The sequence below is a fragment of the Octodon degus genome, unplaced genomic scaffold, assembly GCF_000260255.1.
Source record: "Octodon degus isolate 3935 unplaced genomic scaffold, OctDeg1.0 scaffold00146, whole genome shotgun sequence".
NCBI lineage: Eukaryota > Metazoa > Chordata > Mammalia > Rodentia > Octodontidae > Octodon > Octodon degus.
The window spans coordinates 3,918,161-3,937,809 of NW_004524722.1; the positions used below are offsets into that span (position 1 = coordinate 3,918,161).

At 44.0% G+C, this 19,649-nt stretch overlaps 2 protein-coding genes across 6 annotated transcripts; one reads left to right on the forward strand and one right to left on the reverse strand.

Annotated features, from left to right (window-relative positions):
- Positions 1–5,024: 5,024 nt before the first annotated feature.
- LOC101560538 (olfactory receptor 52B4-like) lies at positions 5,025–5,975 on the forward strand. Its single transcript, XM_004641968.1, has one exon. The coding sequence runs from the start codon at positions 5,025–5,027 to the stop codon at positions 5,973–5,975; it is 951 nt and encodes a 316-aa protein (XP_004642025.1).
- A 6,103-nt stretch (positions 5,976–12,078) lies between these two features.
- Trim21 (tripartite motif containing 21) lies at positions 12,079–19,487 on the reverse strand. Of its 5 annotated transcripts, none has more exons than XM_004641969.2 (7): positions 19,392–19,487; positions 17,632–18,089; positions 17,078–17,173; positions 15,497–15,727; positions 13,938–13,960; positions 13,017–13,117; positions 12,079–12,675 (listed from the first exon to the last, which is right to left on the reverse strand). In XM_004641969.2, exons 2-7 carry the CDS (start codon positions 18,052–18,054, stop codon positions 12,131–12,133), a joined length of 1,419 nt encoding a protein of 472 aa, XP_004642026.1. In that variant the 5' UTR covers positions 18,055–18,089; positions 19,392–19,487; the 3' UTR covers positions 12,079–12,130. The 5 variants fall into 5 exon arrangements, with proteins under 5 accessions (XP_004642026.1, XP_023557898.1, XP_023557899.1 ...); XM_023702130.1 differs by having other exon boundaries at positions 17,632–18,098; XM_023702131.1 differs by lacking the exon at positions 19,392–19,487 and adding an exon at positions 18,351–18,565 and having other exon boundaries at positions 17,632–18,098.
- Between the last annotated feature and the right edge of the window lie 162 nt (positions 19,488–19,649).

Below are 19,649 nucleotides of genomic sequence, written 5' to 3' on the forward strand. Positions count from 1 at the left end.
GTCTCACTACATAGATTGGACTCGTAGTGATTCTCCTGTTTTCAGCCTCCCAAGCGCTGGGATTATAGGCGTGTATAACCATGCCCAGTCTCAATCGCCCTCTCAGAGTGCCCTGGGGGTGGGGCCATCTTGGCATGCCAGGGATCAAACCATGGCTGCTGTACTCTGCCTAAGCAGGTGCTTTAGTCTGCTGAGTTATTTGGCTGGACCCTACTTTTTATAATTTTTATTTATTTTTTTATGTATTTGGTACAGGGTCTCACTGTGTAGCTCAGACTCACAGTGATCTTCCTGTTTTCAACAGCCCCAGTGCTGGGATTACAGGCAGGCGCTTAGTCTGCTGAGCTATCTTGCTGGCCCCATATATCTAGTTTTTGTCAGTCATAACTTAGTAAGTCTAGAAAAAAAGCACAGAAGGATTAGTTTTCTACACATGGACATTGAGATGTCTTTGATAGCCCCACCAAAGCCTTGTGCATATCTGTGAGGGAATCAGCTCTGAGGAGTAGCAGAAGGTTCGCAAGGTGAGTCTCAAGGGAGCAGGAAAGTCTACAAGAAAGTAAATAAGCATTACTATATGGAACAAAACTGAGAAAATATTTTGCATAAAAAATGCCCTCCAAATGATTTCATGTATTTATATCAAGAGTGTCAGTGAGTTTTAGAGAAATCACACTGAAATATTAAAGGACAAAAATATTTAATCAGAGGACTTTGCTTTTCATTTGCTTTATTTACTATTTTCACTCTTTGACATACAGTCCACAAAAGCTCTTGTCTCATTTTCCTTTCTGTACTGCAAAATTCCTTGTGCAAAATGCAAACTGTAAAATATTTGAATTCTTTGTGAATATGAAGGATTTCCTTCAGTAATAAAATAGATTATATAAAAGTGGAATCACAATTTCTTTCTTTTGAATAGCACATATTTAAACAAAAAATAATCTAGAATACATGAAAAACTATATATAAATATATTCATCAAAGAATATCTTTGAGGAAAATGGAAGCTAGCTAACATAATATCTTTCTTTTGAATAGCACATATTTAAATAAAAAATAATCTAGAACACATGAAAGACTGTATATAAATATATTCATCAAAACATATCTTTAACTGAAGAAAATGGATGCTATATAAATGTGCAACAATAGGCTAATAGATTAAACACAACATGTCATAATTTTTTTTCCAAGAAATATAGAGTGTTAACACTACGTGTAGCAGTGTGCTAGAGACAGATGCAGCTTCATTAGAGGAGTGTAGTAGAAAGTAAGCACAATTGGGTTGTACTAGGCATGCCTGCTGGAAAGATTTTAGCTGCTCTTGCTGCAAAAAGTCTAGCTATGCAAGGTGATGGACACGGTAATTTGCTTCACGATGACAATCATTTCACTATCTGTGTAGTTCCCATAATGTTGTATTTTAAACCATAAGAATACAAAATACATAATTTTTTTTTTTCAGAACTGGGGAATTGAACTCAGGCCCTTGTGCTTGCTATGCAAATGCTTATTCTGCTGAGCCAATTCCCTGGCCAAAATACATAATTTTTTAAAAATAATTTCCTGAATGGGAAATAAGTAAAGGAGCTAAGCAGTTGAACAACATCTATTGTCACGAAAAATTGCAGCATGCCAACTTTGCAGTATGACCTCCCCAAAGCAGGGGAGAAACAACTCGGAGGATTATCTGCTTTTTTTTTTTTTTTTTTGCCATCTCAGCCAGACCTGGAGGTGAGGCTGGCTTGGCATGTGGTGCATGTAACTACGGTCCCTGCATGTGCCTAAGCTTGCCTAAGCAAGCACTTTAGACTGCTGAGCTATCTCACCAGTCCCTTGGAGGATTATCAATGAAACACTCCATTGATAATTAGTAGATGATGGAATCAAAACACTAGTTCTATAGACAAAACAAAATAAATACATATATTAAAAATCTTTTATTAGTATACATTTGCTGTACATAATGTTCACATTCCCGATGTGGAGTTGGTACACGCACATAACATATCTCAATTCCATTTTCCATCCCCTTCCTCCCCCTCCTCTTCACATTTGAGATCTATTTATTTCCCTACTTCCTATTATCTTTTATTTTGCTCTTTATTTAAAATTAGCTTTTCTCATATAACAGAAACCATGTGGTACTTGAGCTTGTGTGTCTGATTTCTTTCATTTAAAATTGTGATCTCAAGGTGTATCAATTTTTCTATGCAGGACTCAAGTTTTTCTTTCTTCATGGAAGAGTAGTACTCCATTTTAAGTAGACTTTGTTCAACATTTTCTTATGATACTATCATAGCATTTAGTGCTGAGTACGTGGCAGGTGAATAAATAAATGTCTGATCTACAGGGTTCCTGTCCCCACAGTGCCTCTGTGCCTCCTACAAATCAGGGTTGATGATATGGAGTAAGATTCAAGGCTTTATAGATGACCTCAAACCATATCCCCAGCCTCTTCTCTGTTTGTTCTCATACCAAGTCTCTCCCAAACTCATTGAATCTCTGAAGCATACTTTCCATGATGGACTTCCATCATCCATGCCATGAAAGAGTTAATGACTTTGTAGTTACACCCTTGGCAGTAGAGGTGATCCTAGGGGAGAAGAAAGTTACACGCATAAGTCCACGATCCCTGAGGACCCTCAGAGAAAGGATAATTTGTCCTGCAGTTCCTCTTTCAGCTTGGTCCACCAGCTTCTGCCTTGAGTCTTCTGGTTGGGGATGCCCTGGAACCCAGGCAGGGGCATGGAACCTGATTTATAGATGGCTGTGATGGACACTTTGAGGTGAGGAAGAGGTACACTGGTTCCAACCAGCACAGCCTGGAGCTTCTGTGGGCCTTTCTACCCATGGTCATAAGCTGTGGAGTTTGAGTGATTATGGGAGAAAGGAGTGGAGAGAAATACTGAGTTTATTAATGAGACACATGGAAACAATGATTGGATGCCTTCATCTTTTAGCCACTAAATAAAAGTGATACTTGGATTTCTATGTCCCTTGAAGCAGAGTTAGAGAAAATATACCAAAAATATCCTGCAGAAGTGTTGTAACAGTGAAAATGCTAGTAAAGCAAAAAGCAGGATGACTTCTAGACTTCCTTAAGCTAATTTCTTCTGTGACAGGAAAATTGCTTTATATTTTGGGGGCCACATTCATAATTACATGACAAGATTACCCTAAGTAGGGATCTGAAACCTGCTTTGCAGAAGGATAGAGTAATACCTGAGGCTTCAAATATAGTTTTCCCAATTCTGTCACACAAAAGTAGCCACAGCAACATAGTTTGTATGTACATAAAAGGAATTAGCTCTGTTCCATTCTAAGGTTATTTATAAAAGCAGGCAGTGTTGGTTCACAGACTGCAATTTGATGATTCCCTGGAATAAGGTCCCAACTAGTTCTTATATTTTATATCTCTGACTTGAGCACGGGCAGTTCAGGGTGGAAGTAATGAAGTTGAGGTGTTTCTCTATTAATTTAATTTGCATGAGTCCCCTCTTCTGGCATAAGTAGGTGGACTAGAAGGCTGTGGGCTGGTAAGAATAGAATAACCTCGTGAAGCTCCTGGAGGAAACTGACTTAATGCAAGTCAGTATGTCGAATGAAAGTAAGAAAATTTATGGCTTATGTAAGACATAAATTGTGTGAGCGTTTGGTGAGACAATGATTATGTGAAGGTATGCATGTGAGCACTGCTTAAAAGTACATATGTGTGAATCATGAGAAAAGGACTTCTTGTGAACTGTGAAAATGTGTATCAGTATGTAAATAAATCTTCACCCAAATGTGTACAAGTAAATGTGTGCAATGGTGACTGTGCAAATGACTGTGTGTGAAAATAAGCATCTGAATGGATGTGCATGCATGTGGATACGTAGCTGGCAGAGCTGGAATTAAACCCTGTAGGTCTGATTCTATGTATTTGGTACAGGATTTCACTATGCTCCTGTTTTCAGCCTCCCCAGTGCTGGAATTACAGGTGTATGCCCCCATGTATAGTCTCAGTGGCTGGCTCAGTGCATCTGGGGGCAGGGCTGGCACATGTGGGGCTGGGGATCAAACCTTGGTCTCATTACCTGTCATTCCAGGTGCCAGCACTCAAAGGGTGATGGTGGCCAAAGTGCACATTCCAGGCAGCTGCTTGAAAGAGATGTGTACATGGGCGGCTCCCCCGATGGACAAAGCTCTTCCAATGTCATTTTCCACTTCATTTTCTCTTACTGTTTCAACATAAGTTATAACCTGTTGGAGCCATACACGAAGCTGTCGGTGATTGGGCCCCTCCCTCACTGCCTGGTTTTATTTTCTACTACTTCTGTCTCCTTTGTTGTTAAGTCTGTGTCATAATCATCTCCCCACCCCCATGCCTTTTCAGATACTTGTGACTTTATTCAAGTTCTTTCCCTCTCCATGTTTCACTTGTCAAACTTTTAGTTTTCCTTCAAGGTTTAGCCCAGAAGGTCTTCAAAGTTACAGCCTTTTCTGAACTAATTCCTGAACTTTTCTTGGCTGCTTGGATTTAGCTTTCTTTCTACGCTGTTTGTTTTATATTTGCTTGACTTTTTGTCTTCTTTCCAAATAGATTTTCAAGCAGCATGCCTGACATACAGCAGGCAACTGAGTTACTATTTTCTATTTGAGAAGCACATCCGATTCTAGCAGTCAAAGAGGAAATGCAGTGCCTGTGATTCAGTCTTTTCCAATAACAATGTTCTATGGCATTCTAGAGGTGGATGGCCTGTTTTAAAGTTGATCTAATCCATCACTTCCTCAAATAAGAGACCCAGGGGAGGGAAGTGCTTTATTGAGACCACACAGCTAGTGAATAGAATGGCAAGGAATTTTTATTCATATCTCCTGACTTCTTGACCGGGATGGTTTTTACTGCTCTTTCCAACAACAGCAACAACAAAAACGTCTATTCTCTTTTCTCCTACTCTAATCCCATTCAGCATTTTGGAGATCAAGAAGTGACTGTCAAATCCTGCACATCAGTGCTCCAGGGACCTGCCTTGGGCATGGCAACCTTCAACTATACTGGTACCAGCCACTCATTCTTCATTCTTCTTGGTATCCCTGGCCTGGAAGACCAACATGGATGGATCTCCCTCCCCTTCTTTATTTCCTACCTTGTTGCCCTCCTTGGGAATAGCCTCCTCATCTTTGTCATCATCACTGACCACAGCCTCCACGAACCCATGTACCTCTTCCTTTGCATGCTGGCTTTGGCTGACCTTATCCTGTCTACCACCACTGTGCCCAAGGCCCTGGCTATATTCTGGTTCCATGCAGGATCGATTTCCCTTGATGGCTGTGTCAGCCAAATCTTCTTCATCCACGCTACCTTCATTGCTGAGTCAGGGATTCTGTTGGCAATGGCATTCGACCGCTATGTGGCCATCTGTGACCCACTGCACTATGGCACAGTACTCAGTCGTGCGGTGATCCTAAGGATTGGTGTAGCTGTGGTTCTGAGAAGCTTCTGTGTGATTCTGCCAGATGTGTTTCTAGTGAAACGACTGCCTTTCTGCCATAGCAACCTGCTGCCACACACCTACTGTGAACACATGGCCGTTGCCAAGTTTGCTTGTGCTGATATTCGTGTCAATGTCTGGTATGGCCTGTCTGTTCTTCTCTCCACTGTAGTGCTAGATGCCCTGCTCATCCTCCTTTCCTACAGCCTCATCCTCTTTGCAGTCTTCCGCCTCCCCTCCAGAGGAGCTCGGCAAAAGGCTCTGGGCACCTGTGGCTCCCACCTTGGGGTTATTTCTATGTTTTACTTGCCTGGCATTTTTACCATAATTACCCAGAGGTTTGGGCATCAGGTTCCTCTCCATACCCACATTCTGCTGGCCAATGTCTGCATGTTGGCCCCACCCATGTTGAATCCCATCATTTACGGGATCAAAACCAGGCAGATTAGAGAGCACGCACTTAGTGCTTTGTCTTCACAGTGGAAAACACGCTGAGTTCGATCAGATGGTCTATTCACCAATAGGGGGCTTCACACTTTTTGTACATACTTTGTGGAGACTTAGGAATTAGCAGAGTTCTTTTGACAGTGAACACACTGAGTTGTTTTGATTCTGAAAGTCAGATTGCTGCAGGACCTTGAGGAGGTACTGCTAGGAAAGAACATGAGCTTTTGGATGAGGATGAATGTCGATCCTGGCTTCACTGAAGAAAATGGTGTTTGGCCATGGAGAAATTATTTTCTGAGACTTTTCTTAGCACATGCATAGGGTACCAGAAAAAGGATATCAAAGTCAAAGGAATCAAAAAATTTTCCTACAGTGAACTTGTCCAGGGCATCACAATGAAAACTTCCAGCCAGAATCTATATTAATACAGTCATTTATATATCTTTACAATTGCTCAAATACATTTCAGTTTGAATTAGATATTGGAGGAAGTGTTATGATTTTAAAATTTGTTTATTATTCTCTGATTGTACTTTTATCATTGGGCTGTGATACAACTAAAGTATGAGCAGAATTTTGACTATAAATGATAGAGATTAAGCTGTGGATACATTTTTAAACTTTTCTTCCCCTTCTGCTTTAGCTTATCTTTAAACTTTTGGTATAATAATTTGTAATAATTTAAAGGGAGTCTGTGAAATGAAAAATTGGGAAAATTAATAAACTTTTGAATTTTAAGGACAATATCAATTAATGGAATTAGTGCTGGTAAGACACTCTCGTTTCCTGAGATACTTTTGATGTGACAAGTAGGGATCTACTTATATCAATTATCAGTGACTGTAGGTGGGGGTGAACGTGGAGATACTATGAAATCTCGATTCCTTGCAGTACAGACCAAGAGGACCTGGTCATCTGTGTAACATGCATCTCTAGGAATCAAGGAATCTGATATGCCAAGGTATTCAGATTCTGAGAAATGAGATTTACTTTTGTATTGCTAGCATAGTTTCTTCTCATCAGTATCTGAGCTGAAGAAAGCAGTGATCAAACCCAAGACAGAAGCATAGAAAAGCAGAGACGCTGACTTTATAATTAGTACTTCTTCCCCCACCCCATATTTCTCCATGAACTTGACATACATTAACCAGACATTTCTTGGTGTATTTTCATTTCCATAAGCACAAGTTATCCTCCATATTGTCCCTTCAGTTTATCAGCTAAAGCACTGGCTCACTTTGCTAAATTATTTTGACTTAGTTCTACAATGCCATTCTTGCCCGAGGGCTCTTCCCTGTATCTTATCTGCCCTTTTTATCTTTCCTTCATAGGGTCTCCTTTCTGTACAGTATTGACATACTGCTACTCATCATTAGGTACAACTGTTATCAATAAATGCTTTTTGAAGTTATAAGCATCTGCATAGTCTAAATTTTTTCATTTATAAAGTATTTAGCAGGTGTACTGAAGATAACCCAAGATTCCATTTTGAGTAAGGAATATATTTTAGTTTAACCTACCTTAAAACTCTCAGAACCAGTTTGAATCATCTAACACAAACCTATTTTATAACGAAGTGTTGAATGCTTCATGTAATTTACTGACTGCTGCACTGAATGTGAAAATCAAATGGTTGTATTGGTATGCTTTTGCACAATCACGAAATAAAATAACTTGTAAGTCAAACCATCATAAGTCTGAGGACATCTGAATACTGCTAGTAGCTCAAATGTATGTGTAGAATTCACACATCGACCAAGAGATAGACAATTACATCTGTATTTATTGCATATGGTGCATAAGTGGGATCAAGAACGTCACAATCTTGCATATGCTGCAGTGGGAAGATACTTTGTAAAATTGAAACTCTTTGCTGTGACTGGCAATGTTCTCTATAATCTTAGAGGAAGTGTAATAAGCATCATTAGATTTATTTTTTTTACAAATATTTATATCTTTAGCATAAAGTGGAATTACTTTTTCTTTTTTAAAGTTCAGTGGTACTTTATAGGTATGCATGATCACATTCATCATACGGAAGTTGTATCTGTATTTGGTATAACTTTTTTCCCATTCCCTTATTCTCTCTTCAGCCCCTCTCCCTCCTGATTTATAAAAGCTTTGGTTCCATTTTTTATTTTTTTCTTTACCTTCCCATTTATTTATTTATTGGTACCAGGGATTGAACTCAGGACCTTGTGCTTGCCAGGCAGGCGCTTAAGCTACTCAGCTTTATCCCCAGCCCTTTCTTCTTTTTAAATGCCATTATTAATAGAATGGCATAGTAAAATGTAGTAATGCCAATGAGTGGATTGCACTTACAAGAATAATTATAAATTCTGTAAGACATAATGTTGTTACGAATTTTATGAAGCCAAAATGAAATTAGTCACAATAGGGGAATAGTTTCTATATAATTCTATTTGTACAGTGTTCAAAACTCAAAATAAACACGCTTTACATATGAAACTAGTGATTATTCCTGCGAACTGTGACAGGAAGGGAGCTCATCTGGATTGCTGGGGTGCTGCCAGGGTCTGGCTCTGGGATGGTTTTCATTACAGGTTACCTTGTCCCCAGCCCAGCTGTATGGCAGCAATTGTGTTGGTTTCTGAGACACCCAAGAAAACATCAGATAGCATGTGAGAAATAGGTTTTATTAAGACTTATGAATAGGTATGAACAGATGACAACAACAGAGTAGACTGAGACTTTTTAATACAGGATAGGGCTTTGTGGCGATCTTGCCCATGAAGCCCAGTCACGGTGGCTGGACAGGAAGCCCCCAGCAATTCAGTGTCAGGTGGTGGCTGGTTGTATTGTAGCATTTGTATCTGTCTGCTTTCCTCTTACTGGGGCAAGATGCCTCCTCCCCACAATTAAGGACGAAATTCAATTCTGGCTCATGGTTTCAGAAGATTCAGGTACTCCTTGGCTGGCTCTAAGACAGAATCTTGGTGGAAGGGCGTGGTAGAGAAAAGCCGCTCAGTTCCTGGCAGCTCAGAAGCAGAGGCCCAGAGAGAGATGTGTTTTTCAAAGGCACACCCTGAAGGTCACTCCTAATGGGCCCCACCTGTACTAGGACCTGGCAATGAGCACCCCTGGATTAATCCCCTAATGCGTACAGTGTCTGCACGATCTATCCACCTCGCCAGGAGTCCCTCAAGTCATTCAAGCTGACAATTAAGATTAGCTGGAGTTTGAAGGTCTCCAGGAGTCAATTTAGTCCAAGTGACAATTAGATCAGCTGGCACAGCACTCCTCAGTGCTTTGTTCCACACCAGGTCACTGCAGAGTGGGGGACTTCACAGATTGAAGTACTGCACACTGCAGTGACATCATCCACTGTATGGGCCACATTTCAAGAAACAGTTGATTTTGCATATTGACAGGAAGGCAGCTTCTCGCTGAAGGAAAGTCTAGTTTGCTGACTTCTTGGGGTCTTTGAGACCGCACTTATCCAGAAAGTCTGATGTTGACATACTTATGACTCTATCTTGGCAAAAGCCAGGAAAATACAAAAACAGCATTTTAAAAACAGGGTCCTAAGAGCATTATTTTTTTCTCAGATGATAGAGGTATATGTTCAGCTTGTTACAGAAGGAAGCACTGCCTGCACACTGTGCATTTTTTGGAATATTGATTGAAAATGTAAAATACCAAACATGTTAGACCTTCAGTAAAACTCATGTGGCATTGTTGAGGCTCCTTCTTAGAGCTTCTACTTCCTCTTGAATTTCCAAAGAAGCTTGAAGGTTTATAGAGTATAAAAGGAGGAAGGGAAAAATCAATACAGCTTCTAAGCACAACAGTAAATGACTTTTTTTTTTTTTTGCGGAACCGGGGATTGAACTCAGACCCTTGCGCTTGCTAGGGAAGTGCTTATTCCACTGAGCCATCTCCCCGGCCCCAGTAAATGACTTTTTGATCAGCCTATTATCCTTCACTTTTAGAAGTAGAGTCTATGTGAGTATCTAGCCATACACAGATCAAAGTATGATGTTCTCCCACTAGCAATTCAAGAGAAATCTTCAGCTGGACTTTGGTATTCACTCCAAGTCCTTCTGGAGAAACTGCTGTGTCCATAGCACAGTATTTAGGCACAGGGGATGCAGCGGTCCAGCACCAATATCTACAGCCTTCTTGGACACCATGACCACAGGACTCAGGATCCCTGCCTTCTAAGGAGAACTGACTACAGAGAGCTGCTGCTCCTAGTTGTTCAGGTTGAGCCCCTAGAGACCTAGAGAAGGCTGTAAGCTCTTCACCTCTAGGGCCCAGGCCACAGTGGGAACCCAACACTCCTTTCTACTGAAACCAGAAAGGCAGAATCAGAAGGCCAAGCCAGGGTGTGACTACAATGGTTCTCAGAGAGCACTTCACATTGAGAGGATTGTAGTATCTAAAATTCTCTTTAACCAGTCCCATTATGAACGGGATGTCGTTGGGGAAAACTCCAGCCCCAATCCTTGGGCCTATGGAACTGTGGCTAGGAGGAAATTTTGTCTATAGAGAAACATCCAACACTCCGTGGAACCACTTCCATATCCTAACTCTCTCTACCTGTAGCCTCTCACCTGGCTTGAACTGCAGGTTTCTGTAGGAAGACCAGTTCCAGGAGTTCCAGGCTCATCTTTATGCGCAGTGTGTGTGCGTGACACTTGATAGACATCTAGAGCAGCCAGAGATCTAGGTTAAAGGAGAGGCCAAGAACAGGTGGTCAGGAAGTGTGTGTGTGGGGTGGTGGTGGTGGTGGGCGGTGGTGATCAGGACTCCATGTCAGGAGAGTAGTTTAAAGGAACACGGGGTGGGGAGAGTGTGATATGGCAGAACATTCAACTCTGAGAAGTCTAAATCTGGGAGAAAGGAAAGGGTGAGAACAGAGTGAAGTTTCTTTTGCTAGAGAACCGAGGGAGAAAATGGATACAAAGAGGACCCTTTGGAGAGAAAGCAAGGATGGGATGTTTCCACAACATACTTATGTGACTCTAGAGCAGTGGTGGCTAACCTCTGGCATGCATGCCACAGTGGACACACAAAGCCCTTGTTGTTAACCTGAGCCAAGTCACCCCAGCTGCCAAGCATTCAGGTATTACTGTAGGGTTGGCAGTTGGGGACAAATACGTGGATCTGGGCTGCCATGTGAGCTCTCAGCCTCTCAAAGTTTTGCCATCCCTGCTCTAGAGGAAGTCTAGATTCCATCCCTTACTTCTGACCCCAGACCAACCCCACCCTCCTCATCTCTGGCCGCAGCGGTGATCAGAGGCTTGGCTCTCTCTTCCCAGATATAGCCTTCAACCCTGCTGCAGCCCCCACTCATTTTCTGTTCTTCTGTCCTAAAACTCTTGGCCCAGAGCTGCAGGCCTTGGCTGAAGATGTTTGATGCCTGAGAAGCCTTTTTAGTGGCTGAGCCCAGGGTCTCAAGATGGTTTCTTTGGATTTTTTTTTTTTTTTTTAACATTCACATTTGTGAATGTCCTTTCCTTTTTAAAATTTTTTGTTATTTTTCCCAGCAGATCAGCTCTGGAGAATGACAGAAGATACTCCTTACCTGGGTCCTCCAAGATAGAAGTGGCAGGGCATTTCAGGCAGAAAATGAAAATGTGCAATTATTTTAGACACCACCACATTAATCATGTTTAAAGTTGTCAAGTATTTTCAGCTTAAGAACCAAGGATAGAATGTGATACACCAGAGGCAGAACTTTTTCTTTTTGAAAGCCCTTTTGTAAGCCATGAAAAATGTAACGGAGATCTGACCACAGGTGAACAACTTAGAGATACAGAGAACATCAGCTTGCATGAAGGAGGCAGCAATGTTTCTGGCTGACTCAGAGGAGTTTGGGCCAAATACATAGTCTGTCTCCTGGAGGGAACCATGAAAGAACCTAGGGCAGGCGTATTGATGTTGAAGGTCTTTTGACATTGACTTTTTAAAAGTTTTGACACAGCTTCCACCATGTAGCTCAGCCTGGCCTTCTACTCACTACATAGCCTAGTCTGGCTCAGCACTTGCAGCGATCCTCCCAGCTTAGACACTGGCATTCAGTGACCTCCTTCCTAAGTCCTGCTGGCTGGGACCCTGACAGCTGTGCAGACACAAAGCAGTTCATGGGAAGGAGAGGCAGGACCTGTGGCTGAGAAGAGGCACCAATGGGAGGGAAGCCACGTGCTGAGAAAGCCCTCCACAGTGGATCCTGATCATCACATTTTCAGTGGACAGAGAGTCAGAGGAGCCGCATTGTTTCCACTGTCATTGAAGCCAGGATTGAAGAAGGGCCGCACAGGTCCAGCAAAAGCACATTCAGAGAAAGTGTAGATGAGGGACCCATGGTCAGAGATGTTGTAGAAGGACACAGTCCCAGCCTCGTAGTCCAGGAAAATCCCAACTTGCCGTGGAGGCACCTGAAGCTGGAGGGGTGTGTTGGGGTAGGCGCCAGTGTGATATTCTTCTTTATTCCACAACCAGATTGTCCAGAAGCCATTGTCAGGGCTGAACAAAAAAATCCCCTTTCTCTGCACAGAGTCTCTACACACTCCTAGGTCCCAGGCCTCCTTTCCAGTTACATCTACTTCCCAGTAAAATTTTCCGGAATTGAAACTTTGGGAACCCAGAACTACGGGATAATTATTGAATCTCTCTGGATTTTCAGGCACATTCTGTCGGGCATTTCCAAACCGCACTTGTCTCCGGTCGTCTGAAAGGAGGAGCCACTGATTGGCTGTGTCTCTGTCCAGAGTGACGTATACTGCCGAAAGAGACCACAGTTAGGCCGTGTGTGTGTGTGTGTGTGTGTGTGTGTGTGTGTGTTGTGTGTGTGTGTGTGGTCAGTAACCCTTAAAGCGGGGGGATTTATGTGAACTCCAGAGTGAAAGGGTTACCCTGACCTCACCACGTGAGAAAATGTCTCTGAGACAGGGGCAGCTCTTGCCCTGACCTTGGAGGGAACACTACTTGCCTCTGACTGGGCCTTTCCATCTGACCTGCTGCCTCTTCCCCATGCCACTGTCTGTTCTCCAGACCCTGTGACCCTCTTTATATGCCCACTATCCTCCGCTCCAGTCCTCCAACTCCTAAAGGTCACCTCACCTCCACACGTCCTCAGCATTGCCTTTAGACCCGGCACGCAGAACTCACTCTTCAGGGATGGGGAGGCAATGTCCAGCTCTGTCAGGTTCCAGGACTCACTCCTGGGGGAAAAAGAATTGGAAACCCATGCCACCCACTTCTACCTTCTAATGGAGGCCCTAATCATCTCCTTAGCTGAGAACAGTTCAATATGAAATTGCAGAACCTCGGGTTCGACTGAACAAATAAGAGGCAAAAAATGTAGGACTCATTTTATTTTTTTGCCTTTTTGAAACAGGGTCTCACTGTACAGTTCAGGCCAGCCTTGAGCTCACTTTGTAGCCCAGGCTGTCCTGGAACTCTCAATGATCCTCCTGCCTCAGCCTCCTGAGTGCTGGGATTTTAGGTGTGAGCCACCATGCCTGGCAGAACTCCGTTTCTCTTCAGAGTTCCTATTTCCATGCCTGTGGCCTGTGGACAGCCGATATCTCTCCAAGCCAGAGCTCACCATGCAGCTGCCTTATTCATTTCACAAGTAAGGCACCTGATAGAGACCGAGTCTCTTCTGTGGGGGAACCCGATGAGTCTTGCCTGTGCTGTGGGCCTCACTCATGGCTCATTCGGAGAGGTCTGTAACTGGTTAAGGTCCATCCCCAAAAGAAGTCTCAGCAGGCTGTGGACTCAGAACTTCCCAGAATACCCCAGTTTGTTGGACTTTACTATGTGAAGACTGCATTATCCAATTGCTTTGGACAATTCACCAACTGATATATCCATTTATTAGTTTTCTGAGACCAGATAATATTTTAGGGGGTCAGGTCTTTTGAGAATAGGGAGATAGACTAGGGAAACCTCAGTGCATGTGTGGCTAGTCAGTAACTTTTCCACAGGCATCCACTCTTCCTGCCACCCCCTCCTCCAGCAGAGAAAACTTCTCCTTACCTTTCCAGGACAACTGTTACATCCTGAGAATAAAAAGGAGAGAGAGAGAGAGAGAGAGAGAGAGAGAGAGAGAGAGAGAGAGAGAGTAAGTTCTGGGCTTTCTGGCTTGCCACTGAGTCCTGTGGTGAGTGATATCACCCTATGACCCAAGGGTTCTGTTTTGCCCTAGTCTCTGCCACATAGCCAGAAACCTGCATAGCTGTGATCACTAGCTAGGGAGGGGCCACCACTTTAAGGACTTTGATTCAAAAAATAAATGAGAAAGAGCAGCTTCTTGCTGGGGAAGAGATGGAAAGGAAAGGGCAGAAGACAGCAGGAAGTGAGCGTGGCTGAAGCCCACAGTCACGGGAGAGACCGGCCAGGAGAAGGTGCTGGACATTGCTCCCTCTCCTTGGGGCTTCCACCGCTCAGAGAGGAAGGGCTGCTGAGCTAAAGCTTCCGGTTTTGTGATTAATGCTGCCCTTCCTTTCTGTGAAGTCAATTCAACAGAGATTCTTAGGTTGCAAGGGTTCAGACTGCCACAAGGGCACCAGAAGATGGAGAGTGCCTACCAAGTCAAGCTAACACTGACCAGAAAGGAGTGATGAGTCCAAGAGACAGTGAAAGGTGAGGGTAAAGAACAGCGTGTTAAAGCAAGAGGCTTCTGAGACCATGTAGTGGACTGAACGTATCATTGATGATGCAAGTTGCCTGTAAGCATGATGTTTTTCAAGGAAGTTACACACTTATTTTAATCTTAACTCTACCTCTTCTTACTCAGGTGAAATTGGTTAAGTATTTCAGTTTTTAAAAAATCTTTTATTTATTTGGTATAGGATCTCACTATGCAGCTTGGACTCACAGCCATCCTCCTGTCTCAGCCTCCCTAGCACCTAGCTTCGGAAAAAATTCTTTTAAAACTAACTTTATTCAGGGCAAAGGGACAACTCACAGAAAAATAACATACTAAAGTCATTTTGCTAGCTCACAGAACAGGTAGCATATGACACATTTCTGACTAACATTAGGGGAAATCTTGTTACTTACTGCATTTTTTTCTTTTGTATCAGAATTGAACAAATTGGGTCTTAAAACAGAAAATAGTTTAACCTACAGTTATAGAGAGAACTGGTAGCATGACTGGAGCTGGGCTACTGCTTCTTAACTTTCAGTTCAGCATTTAAAGCTGTATTTATTAAACCCTTCTCATGTCCATTTATCTAAGAGCTATAATGGATTTTCTCACTGAATGATGACAGATACTCTTGACATACATAATGACACAGTATCCGTCTAACAAACAAGATGCCAGATGCTCAGAAAAATTCCAGCACTTTCTCAAGCTCCCATACGTGGTGGTGGGACAGGCACTTTTCAGCAATGTTCGTTTCCGTCAGTTGCTAGGCAGTATATTCTTTCCTACACTTGTATCCTTTTGTGCCTTGAATGGAAACCATTCAAGGGCCCAAATTCCAGTTTGTTGAGCAATATTCTGGAATGAAGATCCATTTGGCTCTAACAGTGGCCCAAGAGAACTATGGCTTTTTCTCAGTCTCTTCCTGAGACTCTTCCAGTCTTACCTGAAGCAGCTCCAGCGGGGAGCCCTTACTCTTCCGCTCCAGCTCTGAGACCAGAGCCTGCAGGGCCTGGCTCTTTTGGGTCAGTTCGAACTCCGTTTCCCCCAGAATTCTCAGTTGTTCCCTTTCATCTTTCTCCAATTTCTGCATCTGCCTCTGTTCCTCTTCAGCCAAGAAGTTTCTCTGCTGCACAAATGCGGCATGAATCTTTGATTTTTGTGTCCCAACTTCCTTCTTTGGTGTCAAGGGAGGGAGAAGGAGAGGTGGATGAACCACAATTTTCTAGGCTTTAGGATGGAGGTGTCAATTTCTAACTCTGGAGACTTGCACTCAGGTTATATCTGGGACTGCTTGTACACACACACACACACACACACACACACACACACACACACACATTGTTGGGAGGCAGGTGAGTACTTGAGGCTTCTGAGACTGAGGGAGAACAGTTTGGGCAGTCCATGTAGCTAACCTACAACTGCAGCTATACCAATCTATGGCATGAGCAGGTAATTTCTTTCAACCTGTTCCAAAAACATAATCACTGTCAAAATGAGTCCCTTTACCTTTGTGTCTTCGTAAGTTACAGGCACAGTAAAACCTATCCCCAATGACTTCACATAAAGAAAGGCTCACTACACAATTCCTGAGTCTTGAGGAAAGCATAGAGACATTGTTTTCTTGTCCTTCTTGCTAGTCACTTGAGTGTCTACTTGATGACACAGAGTAACCTCTTTCTCAGTTACTCAATCTTCTTTAATCCTAATTTTCCTTTGCTGGGAGTACTGGCTATGAACTCTTTCCATTCCTCTTTATTTTTAGACATACACCACCTCTATTCGCACACCGCTGAAGTGTGGAACATGCTTTAGTTCCCCATTGTGCTTTGAATCAGTGATCTGGAAATAGTCCAGCAATCGCCTTGTCAGATTGGTTCCTACTTCAGATTTTGATGAATCCTTCAGTTTGTTTGTCATAGCCCTTGCCCTTTCCTACGATGCATACTAGTTGAACTTCTTTCGTGGGTTATCTCTATCTTTCAGGAGACTGGATTGAGAAAGTGGAGAGCTTAAAAGTATAACCTACCCCTCCTAGTACCTTCTTCAGTGATTCTGCATCTCTGTGCCTGATTGACAGCTCCTCTTTAAGGTGTTTTTTTTTTTTTTTTGTTTTTTTTTGTTTTTTGGAATTTAGTACAGGGTCTACAGGGTCTTACTAGGTAGATTGGATTTATAGTGATTCTCCTGTTCTCAGCCTCCCAAGTGCTGGGATTACAGGCTCACACCACCACTCCCAGTCTCAGTGTGCCCTGGGGGCGGGGCTGGCATGGCATGCCTGGGATTGAACCCTGGTTCTTGCATTTGCCTAAGCAGGCACTTTAATCTGCTGAACTATCTGGCCGGCCTGGCAACTCCTCCTTAAGCCTCCAGCCTTTTTATGCCTTTTTTTTCTGGAGTCCTAGATATCAGGTGGCTCTTGGAAAGTGAGTTGTAATGACTCCATAATTCTCCAGATAGGCATAGCTATGGTTTAAGGGTTCCTTGAGTCCAACACCCTGGACCTTGCTTAGCCTCTAACGCTTACCTTCCAGTCTGCTTTCTTCATTGCAAGATTCACTTCCATCTCCTCAGCCAATACCTGTTGTTTCCTCAGTTTCTCTAATGCCACTTGGATCTTCTCCTGTACAGACAGACAGCAACTGAACCTTCAACCAGACTAACCGGGGACATGGATTGGGTTAGATCAAACTATTCTTAGAAGAAGCCTAAATGCAGAGGAGGACTAGACCCTGACTGGAGTAGGAATTCTCTGGACGCAAAGACTTAGGAACAGGCCTGATGCGCTCTACAAAACAGCTAAATTCTTGGGGTGGAAGGAGGGGGAGCACCACTCATGAATAATTACTTAGAAGGCCACAAGGAAACATCAGGATCTAGGTAGCATTTTCCTAAAGCCCATTTCGTGCTCCTGAGGAATGAGAAGGTTGTCTGTAATCTGCAATTCTGTCTCACAGAGGGAAGCAAGAATCTTTCCTTTTCAACCCCAGCAGTGACTTTCTCCTACTACCAAGTCTGGGGACTAAAGTACTCATCAGGGTCCCACATAGTACTTGTTTGTGACTTGTGGGAAAGCCTCACCTGGTACTCCCTAGCTGCCTCCTCAATAGAGATGATGGCATGCTCTCGGTGTTTCTTAGTTTGGGAACACACCAAGCAGAGGGCCTGCTGGTCTTTCTCACAGAACAGATGAAGTTTCTTTCCATGCACCGTACACCGTTCCCCGGGCGCACTCTGCTTGGCATCCTGACTTATCTTGGCTTGGCTCATCTGTCTGAGCATGTCCACCATATTGGCCAGATGCCGATTGGGCCTGAAGTTCTTGAGCAGAAAGCACTGCCGGCACTCAGGACAGGAGGCCCCTCCGCTCTTCCCAACCTCAGAGATACACGCCCTGCAGAAGCTGTGGCCGCATTCAATGCTCACAGGTTCCACCATGGGTTCTAGGCAGATGCAGCATGTTACCTCCTCCCACATCATCGCCAAGGAATTTGCAGAGGCCATGGGGTCCCGTGCCTGGTAGGCAGTGCTGGGGAGACCTGGAAGGGCTTGGTGGAGAGGACAGGGAAAAGAGAAAATTGAAGGTTTACACGAGAAAAATAATGCAAAGGAAAAACACACATCAGAATGAACTGGTGGGGAGGGAACAAGGAAGACAAGATAGCAACCCAAATATCAGGATCTTCTCCTCTGTAGTCTGCACACTAATCTCATTAGGCAGAGGGGAGACTGAGTCTCTAGGCAGAGAAAACCAGTAGAACTTTGGGGATAAAGTTGTTGACAGATCTATTTCGCCATACCTACGCAGGCTTAAATCCTCAGTCCTGTCTTCTCCCACTTCTACTGCCAGCAAGTGGCTAAGTCACTAATCATTACAGAGACCATTTACCATGCACTGTCCATGCTCCAGAGGGGCCACCTGCGTGGCACACATCTGCCTAAATGTTTGCAGCAGCGGCGAGCATCAGGTGTACACATCAGCGGCTGGGTTCAATCCCTAGCTTGCTGTGCAGGCCCTGCCCCAGGAGCACACTGAGACGGGCGATTGAGCCTGGGCATGGTGATGCGCGCCTGCAATCCCAGTGCTTGGGAGGCTGAAAACAGGAGAATCACTATGAGTAGGATCTATCTAGTGAGACCCTGTAGATCCTGTACTAAATACATTAAATAATAAAAAAAAAGTCAGGGGTGCACAGCCACATACGATGCTCTGGTCAGTGAAGGATGGAGGTACAGCAGCTTAGCACCAGGCCACACGACACAGCCCAGACATACAAAGTGGAGTGTCACCTGGGTTTGTGTCAGTGCACTCTGTGATGTCGGCACAACCAGGTAACCACCTAAAAGCCACTTTTTACCCCCCGAGATCCTAACTCCATCTTAAGGAAAGCTTTATTTATTTTGATACATTCTTATAAAAAGCATATTATATATGTATGTACGTGTGTGTAAGTGTGCTGGACGCTCCCTGGGCTCCTCTCTGAACTGCTCCAAATTTCATTGAGGCCGTAAAGTATCTTGAACCCATAGAAATTTCTAGCGGGACATCCTAAATAGCCTGCCCCTCTCACTTCCAAGGAAGACTTTTGGGGTGAGGGTCTCTCTCGGTTGCCTCGGCCACCCTGGGTCTAGTTCTCCCAGCTCAGGTGCCGGCCTCAGAGCAGTCCCTCTTTGCAGACTAGGGAGTCACTTTCAGAGCTGCCCTTGGAACCTGGGCTGGGCGTGCGCGGATCTGCGGCGGGGAAGGTGCCCGGGACTCCACCGGCTCTGGGGGAGACCAGGGGGAAGGCGCCGTTCCAATGTGGGCAGGGATACCTGGGGCGGGGGGCTGCTCTACTCACCTTCTCAGGGGTTTCAGTGTAGGTCGCCGGGTCCCTGCTTCACTTTTGGAAACTCCCGTGACTACCAGCTGTCCATTTCACTTTCGGTTTCCTCTCAGAGGCGAGGCAGAGCAGCGGGAGGAGCAAGAAGGGACGGGCGAGGGGAGGAGCCCCAGGGATGGGCGGAAGAAGGGCAAGGTGCGAGCAGTGACAGCGAGTGGCGCCCAGGAGGCCAAGGCAGCCACCGAGTGGGAAGCTCAGCCAAGCTTTCTCCCGTTT

Bases quoted from the DNA above. Each gene is read 5' to 3' on its own strand.
- LOC101560538 (XM_004641968.1), top strand. From the start codon at position 5,025: ATGGCAACCTTCAACTATACTGGTACCAGCCACTCATTCTTCATTCTT.
- Trim21 (XM_004641969.2), bottom strand. From the start codon at position 18,054: ATGGCCTCTGCAAATTCCTTGGCGATGATGTGGGAGGAGGTAACATGC. The intron at 13,961-15,496 runs GTAAGACTGGAA...TTTTATTCTCAG, and splicing joins CCCCGCTGGAGCTGCTTCAG to GATGTAACAGTTGTCCTGGA. The intron at 12,676-13,016 runs GTGAGGTGACCT...CTCTTTCGGCAG, and splicing joins AATGCTGAGGACGTGTGGAG to TATACGTCACTCTGGACAGA.